The 19,803-nt window shown below is 50.1% G+C and overlaps 1 protein-coding gene across 4 annotated transcripts in view; it reads left to right on the top strand.

Moving 5' to 3' along the window:
- The window catches only part of INSC (INSC spindle orientation adaptor protein), a 158,360-nt gene that overhangs the window by 100,789 nt on the left and 37,768 nt on the right, over positions 1-19,803 (top strand). For all 4 annotated transcript variants that reach the window (XM_029059348.2, XM_029059350.2, XM_029059342.2 and 1 more), the window contains exons 6-7: positions 4,269-4,382; positions 9,014-9,139. In XM_029059348.2, coding sequence (XP_028915181.1) covers positions 4,269-4,382; positions 9,014-9,139 — 240 coding nt within the window. The remainder of the gene's footprint in view (positions 1-4,268; positions 4,383-9,013; positions 9,140-19,803) is intronic.

The raw sequence follows: 19,803 nt of genomic DNA, 5'->3' as shown, positions 1-19,803 counted from the left end.
GATGATGTTTTTATTAACTGCTTACTATGTGCCAAGCGCTGTAGTGGGGTAGGTAAAAGACAATCAGGTCAGGCACAGTCCCTCTCCCTCTTGGGGATCACATTCTTAGTGGGAGGGAGAACGGGTATTAAATCTCTATTTCACAAATGAGAAAACTGAGGCACAGAGAGGTGAAGTGACTAGTCCAAGGTCAAACAGCTGGCAAGTGGTGGAGCTGGGATTAGAACCCAGATTCTAGGGCTCCCAGACCTGTGATCTTTCCACCAGGCCACACTGCTTCTCCTGTGCTCTCTGCCTTTGGCCTCCTTTGTATAAGTATGGTGGTTGTCACTGGAAGGCGTACGTTTGCTGGGCATTTATTCAACTCAGTCGTATTTCTTGAGCACTTACTATGTTCAGAGCACAGTACTAAGTGCTTGGGAAAGTACAATACAACAATAAACAGTGACATTCCCTGCCCACAACAAGTTTAACTGTAAAGAGGATGAGCTTACCTTCTCTGGGTATGTGTAGGCAAGAGATTTATGAAAGCCACTCACACAACACCAGCTGATCTGAAACCTGTCCATTATTCTGGGTGGGAGGAGATACCGTCCTCGTCAGAGAGGGCAATGGACCTTTTTTTAAATGGCATTTGCTAAATGCTTACTTTGTGCTAGGAACTGTACTAATGATAATGTTGGTATTTGTTAAGCGCTTACTATGTGCCGAGCACTGTTCTAAGCGCTGGGGTAGATACAGGGTAATCAGGTCGTCCCTCGTGAGGCTCACAGTTAATCCCCATTTTACAGATGAGGTAAGCGAGGCACAGAGAAGTGAAGTGACTTGCCCACAGTCACACAGCTGACAAGTGGCAGAGCTGGGATTCGAACTCATGACCTCTGACTCCCGTGCTCTTTCCACTGAGCCACGCTGCTAAGTGCCAGTGTACCAAGTTTAACAGGTTGGACATAATCCCTGTCCCAAGTGGGGCTCACAGTCTCAATCCCCATTTTACAGATGAGGTAAATGAGGCCCAGAGAAGTGAATTGACTTGCCCAGGGTCACAGAGCAGACAAGTGGAGGAGCTGGGATTAGAACCTTGATCTTTCTGACTCCCAGGCCTGTGCTATATCCGTTAGATCTTGCTGCTTCTCCGAAAAGAGCGAACAAAGAGTCTAGGTTGCCTGGAGACAGGGGTATGGATGAGATGACTCCTAAAGACCCCTTCTAGCCCATGGATTTCAGGACTTCATTATTTCAGTATGCGGGGTCTAAAAACTTCAGTCGATCGAATCAGTGATCAGTGGGATTTATTGCACGCCCGCTGTGTGCAGAGCACCGTACAAAGTGCTTGGGGGAGAACAGTAGAGTAAGTCGACATGCTTGCCGCCCTCAAGGAGATCTGAGGAGCTTTTCTCCCAAATCTCTCCAAATCTCGGTTTGCGGAAAGATATCACGTCCTTCCTTCCTAGAGATCTTAATCATGAGATCGCTCTTCTGGGTAATTACAGCATGCACTAGTATAGACATTAACACTGAATTAGCATCCTGCACATAAATGGTCCAATATCAGCGGATGATTGCAAGAGACATTGGGTATGAATTGTTTAATGCGATGCTAATTGAATGCAAGTGCAAACACCGATCAGGAATATTCGATAATTATAATTTAGGTATAGGACACTTATATATGAAATCTGCGATTTAATGCATTCGTTAATACAACGTGTATAGTCATTTACGGTAATGATAGGGAAGAATTCTAAGAATAGTGTATGTTACGAGGATTTATAATGATGGACCTCTATTATTAATTACACCTTTTGTTAAATCCCCTACGATGTGAATATATCAACTCTTGGGGAAAATTGCCGTCACTGCAATTCGATTCAATATGCGTTCGGTTAAAAATGTATCCACCTAATGTACGTAGTACGGTGCTTTCACTGGGAGCTATACGAAAGAAGATGAAGGAGAAACCAGCCGAATCTTTAATCCAGGTAGATTTAGCTTTGGAAAACCCATCATTTATTTGAGGAAATCTTACCCCCTTGGGAGAGTTGCAATAGATTAAGAAATAACTCAGTCTACTTATAGGTTTTGAGTGTTGCGGTCTCGGTATCTGTCGTGACGATGGATCCCGCAGTAACCCAGATTATCGGAAGCCTCAGTCAGTCGGTCAATCTTATTTATTGAGAGTGTACTGTGTGCAGAGCACTGCTCGAAACACTTGGGAGAGTACAGTATAACAGTAGACACATTCCCTGCCCACCACGACGTACTGTTTTTCGTCATCTCACCCCTCAACCAGGTCCTGGTCATCTCTCCTGCTGTGCCTGTCCTCTTGCCTCCAGCCTCCTTCAGCTCGGCTTTTTTATTCTATGGTATTTGTTAAGCGCTTAGTCTGTGCCGGGCACTGTACTAAGCACTGGGGTAGATACAAGCTAATCAGGTTGGATACAGTCCCTGCCTCTCATGGGGCTCACAATCTTAATCCCCATTTTACAGATGAGGGAACTGAGGGAATGTTGGTATTTATTAAGCGCTTACTATGTGCAGAGCACTGGTCTAAGCGCTGGGATAGATACTGGGTAATCAGATCGTCCCACGTGAGGCTCACAGTTAATCCCCATTTGACAGATGAGGTAACTGAGGCACAGAGAAGTGAAGTGACTTGCCCACAGTCACACAGCTGACAAGTGGCAGAGCCGGGAGTCGAACCCATGACCTCTGACTCCGAAGCCCGGGCTCTTTCAACTGAGCCACGTGAAGTGACTTGCCCCAGGTCACACAGCAGACAAGTGGCAGAGCTGGGATTGGAATCCATGTTCTTCTGACTCCCAAGCCCGGGCCCTATCCACCAGCTCATGCTTCTTCAGTGCAGTTGCCAGGTCTATATCATTGAGTTTTGTCATTCCATTCTGATTGTCCTCCACAGAATGGATGCCACTTAGTATAACGACAGTGTTATTTATTCACTGTTTTCTGTATATCAAGCACTGTGCTATGCGCTGGGGTGGGTTCGGGGTAATCAGCTTGGACATAGTTCCTGCCCCACCGCAGGCTCACAGACTGAGATGGGGAGAACGGATGTTTCATCCTCATTTTACAGGTGTGGAAACTGAAGCACAGAGCGGTTAAGTGACCATTTCACATGGCAAGCAAATGGAGGAGCTGGGATTAGAAATCCCGACTCGCAGTCCTGTGCTCTTCCCACTAGGCCACCCTGCTTCCACAGAAATCTTCCAGGGAATAGAAGAGGTCTGGAGAGTAGAGGACTGCTGACCACTCATCCGTGCCCTGCCTCTGGCCTGGAACGCCCTCCCTTTTCGTATCCGACAGACAGTTAGTCTCCCCGGCTCAAAGCCTTATTGAAGGCACATCTCTTCCAAGAGGCCTTCCCTGACTAAGCCTTCAATTCCTCTTTTTCCACTCCCTTCTGCATCACCCTGACTTGCTCTCTTTACTCACCAAACCCCCCGCCCCAGAGTACTAAAGTGTATATATAAATGCGATTTATTTCTTTCTTTCAATTGTCTGTCTCCCCCTCTGGACCGTTAGCTAGTTGTGGGTAGTTAATGCGTCCAATATATTAATAATAATAATGATGATGGTGTTTGTTTAGCATTTACTCTGTGCCAAGCACCGTTCTAAGCACTGGAGTAGATATGAGGTAATCAGGTTGTCCCACATGGGGCTCACAGTCTTAATCCCTAGAGATGAGGTAACTGAGGCCCAGAGAAGTGAAGTGACTTGCCCAGAGTCACACAGCTGACAAGAGGCGGAGTCGGGATTAGAATCCACAACCTCTGACTCCCAAGCCCATGCTCTTTCCACTAAGCCGCGAAGGTCCCAAATGCTCAGTACAGTGCCCTGCACACAGTAAGTGCTCTGTAAAAATGATTGATTGATTGACTGGCCACCTAGGCCAAAAGCTGGGCCCAGACGTGAGCTGGGGCTGTGGGTGGTTCCTGGCCAGGGCCGACTGGAAGAAGTAAGGCAGATTTCTATCCCAGAGTTCATTTCCTGAACTTCCGGGAGTCTGAGTTGCCTTGCCGTCAGTTCATTCAGACGGTCCTCCAAAGTCCCCGAGGTGTGTCTTGCTCTGCCGCTGGGATCACGGGGAGCGTGTCTGGTCACAGACACGCAAGCTCGCCACGGCTAAATTGGTAAGCCAAGTGGGGAGGCACTCTAACTGTTCAAAGTTGGGCCCTGGGTGGGATTCGTGCTCTTTTCTGAGGCCCGAGAAACCAGTTCCGCTTCTGACATCTCTTTCCGGCCCCCAGCGCCTGGTGAGAAAAATCGACGCTTCCGATAATCTCTACATTTTGGAAAACGTGACGGGTCACCTCTTCGGCCTCGCCCAAGAAGGGGCTCCCTTGTGCCGGATCATTGCCAAGGTCAGGGGGAAGAGGCGGGCGGCGCTGGGCAGAAGGGGGCAGGTGGGAGGGGGGGCTTTTGGGCATGTGGACTTGGGGTCTCCCAGCTAGGGTGGCCACTGTCCACTTTTGTGGACACCGGGCTAGGAGATGCGCTGGTGACAAACTCAGGATGGGCAGCATGACGCAGTGAGGTCACATGGACCCCTTCAACTTGGTGGAGCAGCGTGGCTCGCTGGATAGAGCACGGTCCTGGGAGATAGAAGGATTCTGGCTCTACCACGTCTGCTATGTGACCTCGGGCAAGCCACCGCACTTCTCTGGACCTCAGTTACCTCATCTGTAAAATAGGGATTAAGAGGGTGAGCCCCACGTTGTTCAGGGACTACGTCCAACCTGATTAACTTGTATCTACCCCAGTACTTAGAACAGTGTTTGACACACAGTAAATGCTTAACAAGTACCATTATCATTATTATTGCCATGGGTGCCCAGGGACATCTGTACTCCAAATGCCTCTGATGCCAATCGCACCCCCGTAGCTTGCCCGGGTAAATCGCTTCAATCCATCAATCAGTAGTATTTATTGAGCACTTCCTACGTGTAGAGCATTGAATAGAGTGCTTGGGTGAGCACATACAACAGAGTTGGTGCTTAACTTCCTTGTCCTTTAGTTCATCTATTTATAAAATGGGGATTTAGTTGCTTTTCTCCCTCCCTTTTGGACTGAGAACCCCATGTGAGACAAGATCTTTGCCTAGCTTGATTATCTTGTATAGACCCCAGCATTTAGTACAGTGCTTGACACATAGTAAGCCCTTAAAATGTGCCATAGTTATCGTTGTTAAGCTGGGGAACCCAGTGGACTCTGGAAAAAGAAATTTGGGATAAAAATGCATCTGTGCCAAACTCGTACCGGATGCCATGCTGGTCTGTGCTCAGTAACTCTGGAGAAACAGCACGGCCTAGTGGGTGGAGCGAGAGCCTGGGAGTCAGAAGGACCTGGGTTCTAAGTCCCGCTCCGCCACTTGTTTGCTGTGTGATCTTGGACAAGTCACTTTTCTTCTCTGTGCCTCGCTTACTTCATCCGTATCAAGGGCATAAGACTGTAAGTCCCATGCGGGACAGGCACTGTGTCCAACTTGAATAGCTTGTATCTACCCCAGCCCTTAGTACAGTGCCTGGCACATAACAAATATCATAATAAAAACCCCCCAAAAATACTGACTTCCAGTTTTCAGCTAAGATGGAGTGACACAGCTCTAGACATCCCAGAAGAGAGATCAGCTTTAAGACAAACTCAATCGGTGCGAGCAGCTTGGAGAGAGCTATTTTTAGTGCAAAGAGAGGTATGCAGCTTTGGCAGCTTGAAACATGCCTGGAATTTAGGGTCAGGGTTTAATTTCTTGTGTTACCTGATGTCTGACGCACTTAAAGCTGCCTATGGCTGTTCCCACTCAGAAAACAGATGCTTCTCCCGTCGAGAAAAGCACGTGCGGATCAGGGCTGAGTGAATTCATGTGGAAAAAGCAGCAGAACAGGACTAATCCTCTGCTCAGAGATCCTCAGAGAAGCCTGGTGGGAAGATTCTGAGGAGCATCCTCAGTTTGTTGGGAAGTTTTTGTTCTCCAGTTCACGTGCAATATCTGATCTGGAATTGACCATGAATACCTGGAGTGGGAAGTGGCCAATAGCTGGGAAGTAGCACGGCCTAGGGGAAAGAGCTCCGGATTGGGAGTCAGGAGCCACGGATTCTAATCTCAGTTCTGCCACTTGCCTGCTGTGTGACCTCGGACCAGTCAGTCGTCTTCTCTGGTCCTCGGTTTCTGCGGCTGTAAAATAGGGATTAAATACCTGTTCTCTCTCCACTAGACTCTGAGCCCCGTGAGGAACGGGGTCAGGGTCTGATCTGATTATCTTGTATCTATATCAGTGATCATTCATTCAATAGTATTTATTGAGCGCTTACTATGTGCAGAGCACTGGACTAAGCGCTTGGAATGTACAAATCAGCAACAGATAGAGACAGTCCCTGCCCACTGATGGGCTTACAGTCTAATCGGGGGAGACAGACGGACAAAAACAGTACTAACAGCATTAACACGTGTGGAGCTAATGCTAAGGATAAGAGTGAATTGCTTGGCACAAGTGCTGAGCAAATACCACAATTATGATTAATTATTAAGGATTGGTTTCTGTTCTGAGCATGCACTGCTCAGCTAGGGGGGACCTCATAACAATACTGGGGGAGTGAGGTCCATGAGAAGCTAAATGGCAATGATAATAATAATTAATAATGAGGCATTCATTCATTCACTAGTATTTATTGAGCGCTTACTATGTGCAGAGCACTGTACTGAGCGCTTGGAATGAACAAGTCGGCAACAGATAGAGACGGTCCCTGCCGTTTGACGGGCTTACGGTCTGATCGGGGGAGACGGACAGACGAGAACGATGGCGATCAGTAGAGTCGAGGGGAAGAACTGGTGGCGGTATTTAAGCCACCTACTATGTCCCAAGTACTGGGATAGATACAAGATAGATAGATCACACTCAGCTCCTGTCCCACACGACAGTCATAGACTAGGAGGGTGTGGCGGCGGGGGAAGGGGGAAGGGGCAAGACTTTAATCCCCATTTTGAAGCTAAGGAAATGGAGGAACATAGATAGAAGTGAAGTGATCTGCCCCAAATCACAAAGCAGGCAGATGGGCAGATTTGGGATTTGAACTCGGGTCTTCTGACTGCAGATCCTGCGCTCTTCCCACTAGGCCAGGCTGCTTCTCTACTCCCCGGTGTGAGGGCCGAGGGGGCAGTCGGTGTCTGCCCGTTGCGTGGCCTGGGGCAAGCCAGTTTACTTGTTTCCTCCTCCGTCAAATGGGGATAGAATACCGGCTGTCCCTCCGCTGTGGACTCGGGAGCCCCAGGTGAAGCATGGAACTGGGTCCTACCTGATTATTGTGAATGTGCCCCAGTGCCTAGCACAAAGCAAGAATTGAACAAATGCCACAATCGTTAGTATTCTGTGAGGGCCACTGGAGGGAATGGATTGAGAGAGCCTGGCAAAGTGGAAAGAGCACAGACCTGGGAGTCAGACGACCTGGGTTGTAATCCCGGCTCTGCCAAATGTTTACTGTGTGACCTTGGGGAAGTCACTTACCTTCCCTGTTCCTCAGTTACCTCACCTGTACAAGGGAAATTAAATCCTCCTCCCTTCAGTATAGACTGTGAGTCCCATGTGGGACAGGGATTGGGTCTAACCTGATAAACTTGTATCTACGCCAGAACTGAGAACAGTGCTTGACACACCAGAGTAAGCACTTAATAATGTTGGTATCTGTTAAGCGCTTACTATGGGCAGAGCACTGTTCTAAGCGCTGGGGTCGATACAGGGTCATCAGGGTGTCCCACGTGAGGCTCGCCGTCTTCATCCCCATTCGACAGATGAGGTAACTGAGGCACAGAGAAGTTAAGTGACTTGCCCACAGTCACACAGTTGACAAGTGGCAGAGCCGGGATTCGAACCCATGACCTCGGACTCCCAAGCCCGGACTCTTTCCACTGAGCCACTTAAATACCATTAAAAAAGAAATCTCTGTTCTCCCTCCTACTTAGACTGTGACCCCCGTGTGGGACACGCACTGAGTCCAAGCTGATTACATTGTCTCTATCCCAGTGCTTAGCACTTAGCGGGTGCCTAACAAAGACCGCTATTGGAACAGATGATCCCTCTCTTTCTTGGGGAAGCCCAGTTTACTCAGGATGGCATTTATAAATGCTAAAAGTGAATGGTTTAGTCACCCGTGTCCTGTCTGGCTCACCTCCCCGCTTCATTCATTCATGCTTTCAGTCGTACTCATTGAGTGCTTTCCGTGTGCTGAGCACTGTACTAAGCTCTTGGGAGAGTACAATATAAAAATAGACACATTCCCTGCCCACAACGAGCTTACAATCTAGAGGGGGAGGCAGACATTAGTAGCAATAAATAAATTTATAATAGATAAATATTTATTTAGATAGATAAATAGAGAGATAAATAATAGAAATAAATAAATTGTTTATTATTTGTTTAATAAATAAATTACTATTATAACTAATATAATCTATTCTATCATAATGTACTAAATATAATATTTATTTATTATGTACATAAAAATTTATTTATGGACACAAATGCTGTGGGGCTGGGGCCGGGAGGAATGAATGAATAAAGGGAGCAAGCCAGGGCGACGCAGAGGGAGTGGGAGAAGAGGAAAGGAGGGCTTAGTCAGGGAAGGCCTCTTGGAGATGGGCCTTCGGTAAGCCTTTGAAGTGAGGAAGAGTAATTGTCTGTCAGATTTGAGGAGCGAGGGTATTTCAGGCCAGAGGCAGCACGTGGGCAAGGGGTCAGTGGTGAGAAAGTCCCCTCCCCGCCCGCCGTGCACCTCGCTCGCCCCCGTGGGCGTGAGCACTGATTGGGCGGTTCCTCCAGGTGCCTTTGCTCATTTTCCTGGGGTTGGTAGAACGACTAATTGAGAGAAAGTAATTAGAGGGTGTTCGTGTCTCCTGATCGCGTGTTCCTTGAATAGATTAAGCACAGAGTAAACTTGAGGGACCTAGAAAGATGAATTCCTCGCACCCGCCATTATCCCCATCTTCTTTCCCTGCCCGCAGGAAGGAGGAGTCCTCGCCCTGTTCAAGATCTGCCGCCAGGACCGCTTTCGGCGCCTGTACCCCCGGACCCTCCGGACCCTGGCGTCCATCTGCTGTGTGGAGGAGGGCATCCGGCAGCTGGACAAGGTAGGGGGTCAGGGCGGGTGGTGACAGCCCAGTGGGGGCAGATCTTCCACTCACCCTGGGGATCGTGGGAGGATGGGCAATGACCTGGTGAGGCCGGGGCAGGTTTCTCCTACTGCATCTCGAAGCAGTGTGGTCTAGTGGATAGAGCACAGATCTGGAGCCGGAGGACTTGGGTTCTGATCCCTACTCTGACGCTCGCCTGCCGTGTGACCTCGGGCAAGTCACTTGATTTCTCTGTGCCTCGGTCTCCTCGGCTTCGAACGGGGGATTCAATATCTGTCCTCCCTCTTACAAAGACTGCGAGCGCCATGTGGGACATTGCCTGTTATCAGACCTGATTGCATCCACCCCAGTGATTTGAACAGTGTTTCACACAAAGTAAGAACTTAACAACTACCAGAAAAACCCCCTCCTATCAGCTATATTGTGATATTTATGGCAATTATTATACACTTACAAGGTGCTACCCACATGGTAATCATTCGATCTCATTTATTGAGTGCTCACCCTGTACAAAGCACTTTACTAAACCCTTGGGAGAGTACAATATAGCAATATATAATATTGGGCTTAGTCAGGGAAGGCCTCTTGGAGGAGATGTACCTTCAGTAAGTCTTTTGAAGAGGGGGAGAGTAATTGTCGGATTTGAGGAGGAAGGGTATTCCGGGCCAGAGGCCGTGGTCGGTGGTGAGATAGACCCCTCCCCGCCCCACCTCCCCCAACACCTCGCTAAGTACGATATAACAATATAGCAATAATCATGCATCAGTAATAAGCTCCTTGAGGGCGGGGATTGTGTCTACCCACTCTATCGTTGCACCCTCCGAAGCGCTCATTGCCCTCTCCTCCCCTCCCTTTCTCTTCCTGGGCCTGGGTGTTCAAAAGGGCTCGAGGAGATTCTGTCATTTTGGGGGGGGGGGGTGTTATTTGACCCTGGCACTCCAGGGCGTGAGTCAAGAGAGGACTCCTGGTAGGATTCTATGGCATCTGCTAATAAGGTTCCATTCAATCTATCAATCAATCACTGGTATTGATCGAGCACTTATTATGTGCGGAGCAGTTAATCATATCGATTGAGTGCTTACTGTATGTAGTGCTCTTTTGGGGAGCACTGTACTAAGAGTTTGGGAGAGTACAATACAACAGAACTGTTCCAGAGTCGGGCAGGCTACAGGGCAGGGGAGTGTGTTTGATCTAATTAAGTTGCACCTACCCCAGTGCTTAAAACGGTGTTTGACACACAGTAAGCCCTTAACAGATACCCAAAAAGGAAAGGGCAATGTTGGTGCATCTAGACAGCCTTGCTCTAACTTCTGTCTCTCTCCTTTAGAGATAGAGAGGCAGGTGGGGCTTAGTCCCTGCGGACAACTCTCCTTATGCCCCAGGGGGTTAGATGGATCGGGGTGTCTAGGGTAAAGGGAGTCCCCCTTTCCCCCCCGCTCCCCCCCCAAAACTCCACCTCACACTGACCGAGGCCAACCTGCTCCCCACAAGGAGCCGCTCGGAGAGATTCCAGTTCCTGACTCCATACGAGATTGGGGTCAGCAAGGAAGTAGCCAAAGGTGGCCCAGGAGGGAGGTGAAGTAAAGCATTTTGGATAATCGGAGGCCTGCGTCCGCCTCAGGATGACCCGGAGCTCGCTGCGTGGGAGGGGATTGCCGAAAGCAGCCGGCTTCCTCGGGCTTACGGTCGAGGCTCTGGGCGGCGGCGGCGGCATTGGCCGGGAGTGATTTTCCTCTTTCACCTTTCGGAGGCTGTCAGAGAGCCAGAATGCATTAGCGTTGCTCTCCGTGCCAGACTGTTTTGCCTAGCTCCACAAATTAGATCCTTCAAGGCAGAGCGGGGCCTGATGAATGCACACGTTGTTTCCTAGCCCGAAGAAGGTCTCTCACGCGGGGCACATCTCCTCTTACCGTTTTTCTTCCCTTCTGCTGCCAGCGGTGGCCGTTCCAGGATCTTTTCCCCACCAGCACTGGGACTTGGTAGATGTTGAACTCCGCCTATCCCACCGACCCCACTCCTGCTCTTTCTTAAAACCCCCAAGGAGAAACTCTTTGGAAATCCCTACAGGCTCTGGGCTTTAGATCCCCACCGTCAGGCGCTGCTAAATCAGTCTGTAGCTGTCAGCGTTGAGTCTGAAGGGTGAGAGGGCACGGTGAATAATTTAGTGATCGAAGCCGCAGAGTGGCTGCGGGGAGACACCCCGGGGTCCCCGAGGTGTGCGGGTCCCTCCGCCGGCACCGAGGGAGAGCCGGGTTCGCTGCCCAGTTAGATAATGTAAAGTTCCAAATCTGATTTACAGTCCCTGGCGTCTGGGGAAGGTGGTCTTAATTAATTGGCGGTGAAAAATATGCTGGATTTGGCAAGTTCTTTTCTCCTCAGAGCCTCCGACCAGATTTCATGGAATCAGGGTTCTGAGGGTGGAGGGGCACCCCGCACTCTGGACCGAGGTAATCCCAGTGCGAGGCGGCAGGACCCCCCCCCCCCCGAGCGTCAGCCCCTGGCCCGAGGGCACTCCGGGTCCCTACCTCTGCAACTGCTGTAAATGAGAAAAATCCCTGGCAAGGAGTCGGTCTGGTTTGAAGGGAGCGGCATCGTGCCGTGGGCTTCTGGGTAATCAGGTAGCTATGGGCAAGTCGGTTAAACTCTCTGGACCTCAGTCTCCTCATCTGTGGATAAGGAAGGCGGGGAACCCTGCGTGGGATGGGAATCTTGTCTGATCTCTTGACCTGGTTTGTGCCTTAGGGCTTAGTACATAGTGAGTGCTTTGTCAACTGCAGCGTGGTTATTTTCTGGTGTTCGGGAACGTGGTTTCATGGAGGTGGCGAGAAGCAGCTGAATTAGAGAGCGTTACACCCTCTTTCCCTGGGTACCCTGATCATGTCTGGAGGGCCGACGTGACGGGCCACCCCTGAACTCGGTCAGGGCACTGCTCAGCTCAGCTATTTCCTCACCTCCGGTGGTGTGGCATAATGCTGATGCCCACATTTGGCTAGCACATCAGCTGGCGGACTATTGCAATACGCCTGGGTATTTGAGAAGCCCGTGGCCATTCTTCCAGGACTCAGAATGAGGGAGGAAGCAGCCCTAGGATATGAGAGAGAGCCTGGCCTGGGATGGATAATAATAATAATAGTTACGGTACTCATTAAGCACTCACCAGGTGCCGAGCGCTGGGTAGATACTGCAGCTGGGGTAGATACAGGTTGGAAAGAGTCCCTGTCCACATGGGGCTCACAGTCTAAATAGGAGGGAGTATGATTTAAGGGAGTAGGATGGGTGTGGGGCAATTGTCTGCCCTCCCATTAGAAAAGATATAGGCAAACCTTTCTCTAAGAATATCCTGGGTATTTGCTGAGTGCCTACCATATGCTAAGCTCCGGGGTAGAAACAATATGATCAGGTCACAGTCCTTGCCCTACTTGAGGCCTCACACTTAAAGGGAGATAGGGGTTGGGGAGAATTTTTTCTGGTTGAAGAAAATGAGGGGCAGAATAACCAAGTGGCAAAGCGGAGATTAGAACCCAGGTCCCATGACTCCCAGTCTGGTGGTCTTTCCGCTGGATGGTGACGCTCTCTCTCCGGATGGCCGGATTGGCAGTAGCTGGGCTATTCTCCCCTCCAGCCTGGTCCACTGCCCACATAACTCCATCGCAGCCCCAGATCGATCCATCCATCAGGGGTGTTTATTGACCACTGTTGTGTGCAGAGCACTGGACTGTGCACTTCGGAGAGCACAGCGCAACAGAGTTGGTAGACCCGTTGTCCCTGCCCACAGCAAGCTTAAAGATGGGGATCTCTGGACAGGGAAGGCAACTAGCCGTGTCTCAGACGTGAGAATCCCATTTCAACTCAGTTTAGCTCAATTCATTCGGATTTATTGAGCACTCACTGTGTGTGGGGCACTGTACTAAGCGCTCTGAAGAGTATAATACAATTATAAACCGACACATTCTCTGCCCACAGCGGGTTTACAGTCCAGACGGGGAGACATCCTTCCGCCTAACCGGCGACGCCGGGGTGGGGGATTATGGCTCCCGTACGTGGGCGGTCAAGGGGTCTGCCGAGGGGGTGGTCATGGTAATGACGGTGGGGTGATGGCACGTGCTGGGTGTTCTCCGACTGCAATGTCCTTTTGGAGGCCTTCTGGGACGGCAGGAGCTTGGAGCTCCGGAGATTCCCAACGCCCGACTTCTTTCCCACGAGAGGGATCTGGCCCTGGGAGATCTGGAGAGGCAGATGACTGCAGTGGGTAATGGAGGCTCCCCCCCCCCAGTCCTGCCTCACCTATATTATCGTAATTATTATTATTACGTGCCAGGCACTGTTCTAAGTGCTGTGGTAGATACAAGGAAATCGGGTTGGTCAGAGTCCCTGCCCCACAGAGGGCTCACGGTCTTAACGCCCATGGGAAGGATGAGGGAACTGAGGCTCAGAGAAGTGAAGTGACTTACCCAAGGTCACACAGCAGACGAGTGGCAGAGGCGGGATTTTAGAACCCAGGTCCTTCTGGCTCCTAGGCCCGTGTTCTAATCCTCAATCACCAGGCCATGCTGCTTCTCTGCTTCACGTCTTCACTTGCTCCCCCGTCTGTGGGTTTCCACAGGCTCCCCGGTAAGGATCCCCAGGTAGGTCATAATGATAATAATAATAATATTAATTATGGTATCTGTTAAGCACTTACTTTGAGCCAAGCACTATTCTAAGCACCAGGGTGGATAAAAGGTAATTAGGTTGTCCCACGTGGGGCTCACAGTCTTAGTTCCCATTTTACAGATGAGGTAACTGAGGCACCGAGAAGTTAAGTGGCTTGCCCCAGGTCACAGAGCAGGCAAATGGCAGATCCGGGATTAGAACATGGGTCCTCTGACTCCTAATAATAACGTCGGTCTCTGTTAAGCGCTTACTATGTGCAGAGCACTGTTCTAAGCGCTGAGCACCGTCCTGAGCCCGTGCTGTTTCCACTATGCCACGGTGCCTTGGGGGTCCGTGTCCCTTGCGTCAGAAACTTGCAATGGCCCCAGAGCAGATCTGGGAGGAGTGAGGCTGAAGCCTTCGGAAGAAAAGATGTCCAGTAGGCAGGGATCGCGGCTGGAAGCACGGTGAAAACCTACCTGGCAGATACACCCTTCCTTCCCTCTCTGCACAGCCAAGCTTTCTCTCTCTCTGCGTATGTGCCAAGGGGAGAGTTTAATGAAAATCGATGGAGAAATTAAAAAAAAAAAGTGTACAGGGAGAGCGGGGGTGGGGAAGGGAGCGGTGGAATTAGGGGAAGGGAGATGCGGAATTGGAGTAGGAGGGACGAGGGAGAGGACAAGACAGGAAGCCAGTGTTTGCTGGCTCCTCTCTCCTCTCCCTCGGTGCTCCTCCACCTTCTCCCCATCCGGAAATCCTTCGCGGTCTCTGTGTGAGGGTTGTCGGCCTCCCCGCGGCGGGGAGATGGACGGGGGATGGGTTGGCACGGACACACGTAGGCTGCCGAAGCCCAGACGTTGCACGTGGGAGGGGCCGGTCTGACGACAGGCCTTCTGCCCCTCGGCCGATGGGCACCGGGAGGGGAAGTGGGGGAGAGGGCTGGGGCGGAAGGTATTTTGGGTGCGGCGTCGGGGAGCCCCTTTCGGCCACCGAGACGGAGACGGAGCCCCAGCCGGAGACGACGACAGCCCGCCACCCTGACTTTCACAGGGTTCCTCCCCTTTTGGGCCTACTTGAGATTTGGTTTCAGAGGACGATTGCCCGAGGTAAATGCTGATGTCGGAGTATATATATGTACAGTTATCCTGCCTACTGGAAGGAGATGCTGCTGAGAGGAAAGATCACCGTACTCTCCCAAGCATTTAGCGCAGCGCTCTGCACACCGTAAGTGTTCAATAAGTACGACCGACTGACCGACTCCAGAGTTGGGAGGCCTCTGGGATGAAGCCGGGCTGGTTTCCGCATCCCCCCTCCGCCTGGTTTCTGTTGCTTTCCTTGGGAACCGGCCCACCAGATCTTTATATTTTTTATTAATGGTGTCTGTTAAGCATTTACTCTGTGCCAGAGTAATCAGGTTGGACACGATCCTTGTCCCACTTGGGGCTCTCAATATTAATCCCCATTTTACAGATGAGTTAACTGAGGCACAGGGAAGTGAAGTTACCCAGAGGACAAGTGAAGGAGGTGGGATTACAACCCAGGTCCTTCTGACTCCCAGGCCCGTGCTCTATCCACTAGGCCCCGCTGCCGCTGGGCCCCGATGACGACGACGATGTTGACGAGGGTATTTGTTGAGCGCTTACTATGCGCCGAGCACTGTTCCAAGCGCTGGAGTAGGTACAGGGTAAACAGGTTGTCCCACATGGGGCTCCCAGTCTTAATTTCCATTTTACAGATGAGGTAACTGAGGCACAGGGAAGTTAAATGTCTTGCCCGAGGTCACACGGGAGACAGGTACAGTGCTCTGCACGCAGTAAGCACTCAATAAATACCCCTGAATGAATTGAATGAATGAACAAGTGGCAGAGCCGGGATTAGAACCCACATCCTCTAACTCCCAAGCCCATGCTCTCGCCGCTAAGCCACACTGCTTCTCAAATAATGATAACGACGGTATTTATCAAGCGCTTACTATGTGCCGAGCACTGTTCTAAGCCCTGGGGTAGACAGAAGGTGATCAGAACCCCACGTCCTCCGACTCCCAAACCCGTACTCTTTCCACTTAGCCACGCTGCTTCTCAGAGGAAAGGAGAGGGAGCGGCAGCGATGTGGGGAGCTTGCCTGGCCAAACTTTCCTGTTCCAGAGCAGCAGTGGACTGTAGAGAGCAGAGGCTCGGAGGCTCCCGAGTCCCAGGGTTGGGTGGGATCCCCTACGAGCCCGGGCTAGGGAGTCAGAGGCCACGGGTTTGAATCCCGCCCCTGCCACTCGTCAGCTGTGTGACTGTGGACGAGTCACTTCACTTCTCTGGGCCTCAGTTCCCTCGTCTGTAAAATGGGGATTAAGACCGTGAGCCTCACGTGGGACCACCTGATGACCCTGTATCTACCCCAGCGCTTAGAACAGTGCTCTGCACATAGTAAGCGCTTAACAACTACCAACATTATTATTATCATATTTGTGTGTGTGTGTGCGTGTGTGTATGCGGGGAATGTGTCTGTTGTACTGTACTCTCCCAAGAGCTTAGTACAGTGCCCTACACACAACGAGTGCTCAATAAGTACAACTGACTGACTGACCTCGCCACCATCTCCTAGCCTCCTGGTTTGGAGTTTGTTCTCCTGCCTAGGCCTGCTCTCTGTGCAGGGTCTTCCCTTTGACATATCATATATATTACATATCTATATAGATACGTATGTATCTACATACACCCAACTATGGATGAATACTTCTCCCCGTGGCTGTCTGCACGTGCCTGTGCCGCCCCAGCCGAGCCCGTGCACTGTGCAATGGCGCCACCCAGTGGCCACCAGGGCCCTCCAGCTGGGGGAATTTGCTCCGCTTCATCTCCGGGATATTTTGTCTTTTTTCTTTTCTCTTCTGTCTTCTCTTCTCTTCTCCTCTTCCTCTCTCCCTCTCTTCTCTCCTTTCTCTTCTCTTCTCTCTTCTTCTCCTCTCTTCTCCTCCCTTCTTCTTCTCCTCCCTCCTTCTTCTCCTCCCTTCTTCTTCTCCTCTCTTCTTCTTCTCCTCTCTTCTTCTTCTCCTCTCTTCTTCTTCTCCTCTCTTCTTCTCCTCTCTTCTTCTCCTCTCTTCTCCTCCCTTCTTATTCTCCTCTCTTCTTCTCCTCCTCTCTTCTCCTCCTCTCTTCTCCTCCTCCTCTCTTCTTCTTCCTCTCTTCTCTACTTTCTCTTCTCTCTTCTTCTCCTCTCTTCTCCTCCCTTCTCCTCCTCTTCTCTTCTTCTTCTCCTCTCTTCTTCTTCTCCTCTCTTCTTCTCCTCCTCCTCTCCTCCTCTTCCTCTCTTCTCTACTTTCTCTTCTCTCTTCTTCTCCTCCCTTCTCCTCCTCTTCTCTTCTTCTTCTCCTCTCTTCTTCTCCTCCTCCTCTCTCCTCCTCTCTCCTCCTCCTCTCTATCCCGGCTCGGTCGCTTGTCAGCTGTGTGACTTTGGGCAAGTCACTTAACTTCTCGTTGCCTCAGTTCCCTCATCTGTAAAATGGGGATTAAGACTGTGAGCACCACGTGGGACAACCTGATTCCCCTGTGTCTGCCCCAGCGCTTAGAACAGTGTTCGGCACATAGTAAGCGCTTAACAAATACCAACGTTCTCTCTATCTTCTTGTATTTGTGAAGCATTCATTCAGTCTCAGAGCAGTACAATAACAGTTCCTATCTTTTTTTTATTTATCTGTATTGCTGTATGTCTTCCTCTTCCTCCCCCCAGACTGTAAGCTCGTTTTGGGCAGGGAACGTCACTGTTTTTCTGTGGTGTTGTACTCTTCCAAGCCCTTAGTACAGTGCTCTGCACACAGTAAATGCTCAATCGGATGAATGAAGGCAGTCGTATTTGTTGAGTATTTACTGTGTGCAGAGTGCTGTACTAAGCACTTGGGAGCTTGCTGTGGGCAGGGAATGTCACTTTTTTGTTGAGTTGTACTCTTCCAAGTATATAGTACAGTGCTCTGCACACAGCAGATGCTCAAAAAATGCGATTGAATGAATTCAATCGTATTTATTGAGCTTTTACTATGTGCAGAGCACTGTACTAAGCACTTGGGAGCTCGTTGTGGGCAGGGAATGTGTCTGCTTATTGTTGCGTGGTACTCTCCAAAACGCTCAGTATAGTGCTCTGCATAGAATAAGCGCTCAATAAATACAAATGAATGAATGAATTCAATCGTATTTAATGAGTGTTTACTGTGTGCAGAGCACTGTACTAAGCACTTGGGAGCTTGTTGTGGGCAGGGAATGTGTCTGTTTATCGTTGTATTGTACTCTCCCAAGTGCTTAATACACTTCAATCAATAAATATGATTGAATGAATGCAATATAACATTAAATAGACCCATTCCCTGCCCTCAAGGAGCTTACAGTCTAGAGGGTACTTACTATGTGCCAGCCACTGGGGTAGATGCAATGTTGTCAGGTCAGACACAGTCCCTGTTCCTCATGGGGCTCCCACTCCTAATCCCCATTTTACAGATGAGGCCACTGAGACACAGAGGGGTGAAGTGAATTGCCCAAGGTCACACAGCAGACGAGTGTCAGAGTCAGGATGAGAACCCCGGTCCTTCTGACTCCCAGGCCTGTGCTCTGTCCACTAGGCCATGCTGCTGCTTATTCATGGCCAGGGTAGCCCTGTTGTGGCCTCCATTTCATTTAATCATTCAGTTGTATTCACTGAGCACTTACTGTGCACAGAACACTGTACTAAGAGCTCGGGAGAGTACGATACAACATTAAAAGAACACATTTCATGCCTCTGAGTAGGTCAAAGCGGAGAGCCCTGCACAGAGAGCAGGCCTAGGCAGGAGAACCAACTCCAATCCAGGAGACAAGGAGATGGTGGGGAGGTCAGTCAGTCAGTTGTATTTATGGAGTGCTCGTTGTGTGCAGAGCACTGTACTAAGCTCTTAGAGTACAATACCCCAACAAAGAGACACATTTCTTGCCCACAACAAGCTTACAGTCTAGAGCGGGAAGGGACACCCTAACCAAACTATAATGGATTTTTTGGAAAACCCAGTACTTCCTCATGGAAAATGCCAAGGCCGAGAGTGGAGCGGGGAGGGAGGGGAGTGTGGGTCCCTCTTCTACGGGCGGGATGACCAGGAGACAGGCGTGATCAAGATGTACCAGTATTGATGGAATTGGGAGCTGCTATTTGAAGGAGAAAATAATGGCCCCAGCCCAAGAATAAATTGAAAACCACATCAGATGCGGATTTTAATTCTCAGCTCCAGCCAAGTGTTAGGAGTGGGCTGAAAAGGGGGACTGGGGAAATCTTTCAGGTAAAAAAAGAAAACCAAAACACCTGCTGAATCTACTTCTGCAGGGAAAATGAACCAAGATGGGGCTAAGGGACTCAGACTGGTAATACGGTAATGATAGCATCTGTTAAGCGCTTACTGTGTGCCAAGCACTGTTCTAAACGCTGGATAGACACCTTTGTTTCAGCCAACCCTATAAAGGATAAGAAGTAAGCAAAATGGTTTGTCATAAAAACATTAGGTCAAGGAGGAAACCAAAGGGATCAAAATTAAGAGGGAAAGACCGACTTGATGTGATCCTTGCCGGTTGCCCATTTTTGGTGTTGGAAGCCCAGGGCTGCTGGAGCTCTGGTTGCCAATCGGAGAACAAACAAGTCCTGAATTTCTGTTATCTTGAGCCCTGGGACATAACTGGGGAGTGGGGAGGAAGGTCTCGGAGGGAGGGTGGACTCCACAATGTATACATGGAGAGGTCCCCTTTCTCAGAATGGACAGGATTTCCATCTCAGTTCCCGGGCTGCCATTCCTTGTCCTAGCAGAGGCAGAAAGCAGGAGGGCCAACTGATCTGAGAAGCAACGTGGCTCAGTGGATAGAACCTGAGAGTCAGAAGGATCTGGGTTCTAATCCTGCTCCACCACCTGTCTACTGTGTGACTTGCGGCAAGTCACTTAGTGGTTTTTATCGAGCACTTGCTGTGTGCAAAATACTGTACTAAGTGCTCAGCACTGTACGCAACTTCTCTGGACCTCATTTATCTCATCTGTA

Source organism: Ornithorhynchus anatinus, chromosome 3, assembly GCF_004115215.2.
Source record: "Ornithorhynchus anatinus isolate Pmale09 chromosome 3, mOrnAna1.pri.v4, whole genome shotgun sequence".
Lineage (NCBI taxonomy): Eukaryota > Metazoa > Chordata > Mammalia > Monotremata > Ornithorhynchidae > Ornithorhynchus > Ornithorhynchus anatinus.
This window is presented reverse-complemented; position numbering and strand designations above follow the sequence as displayed.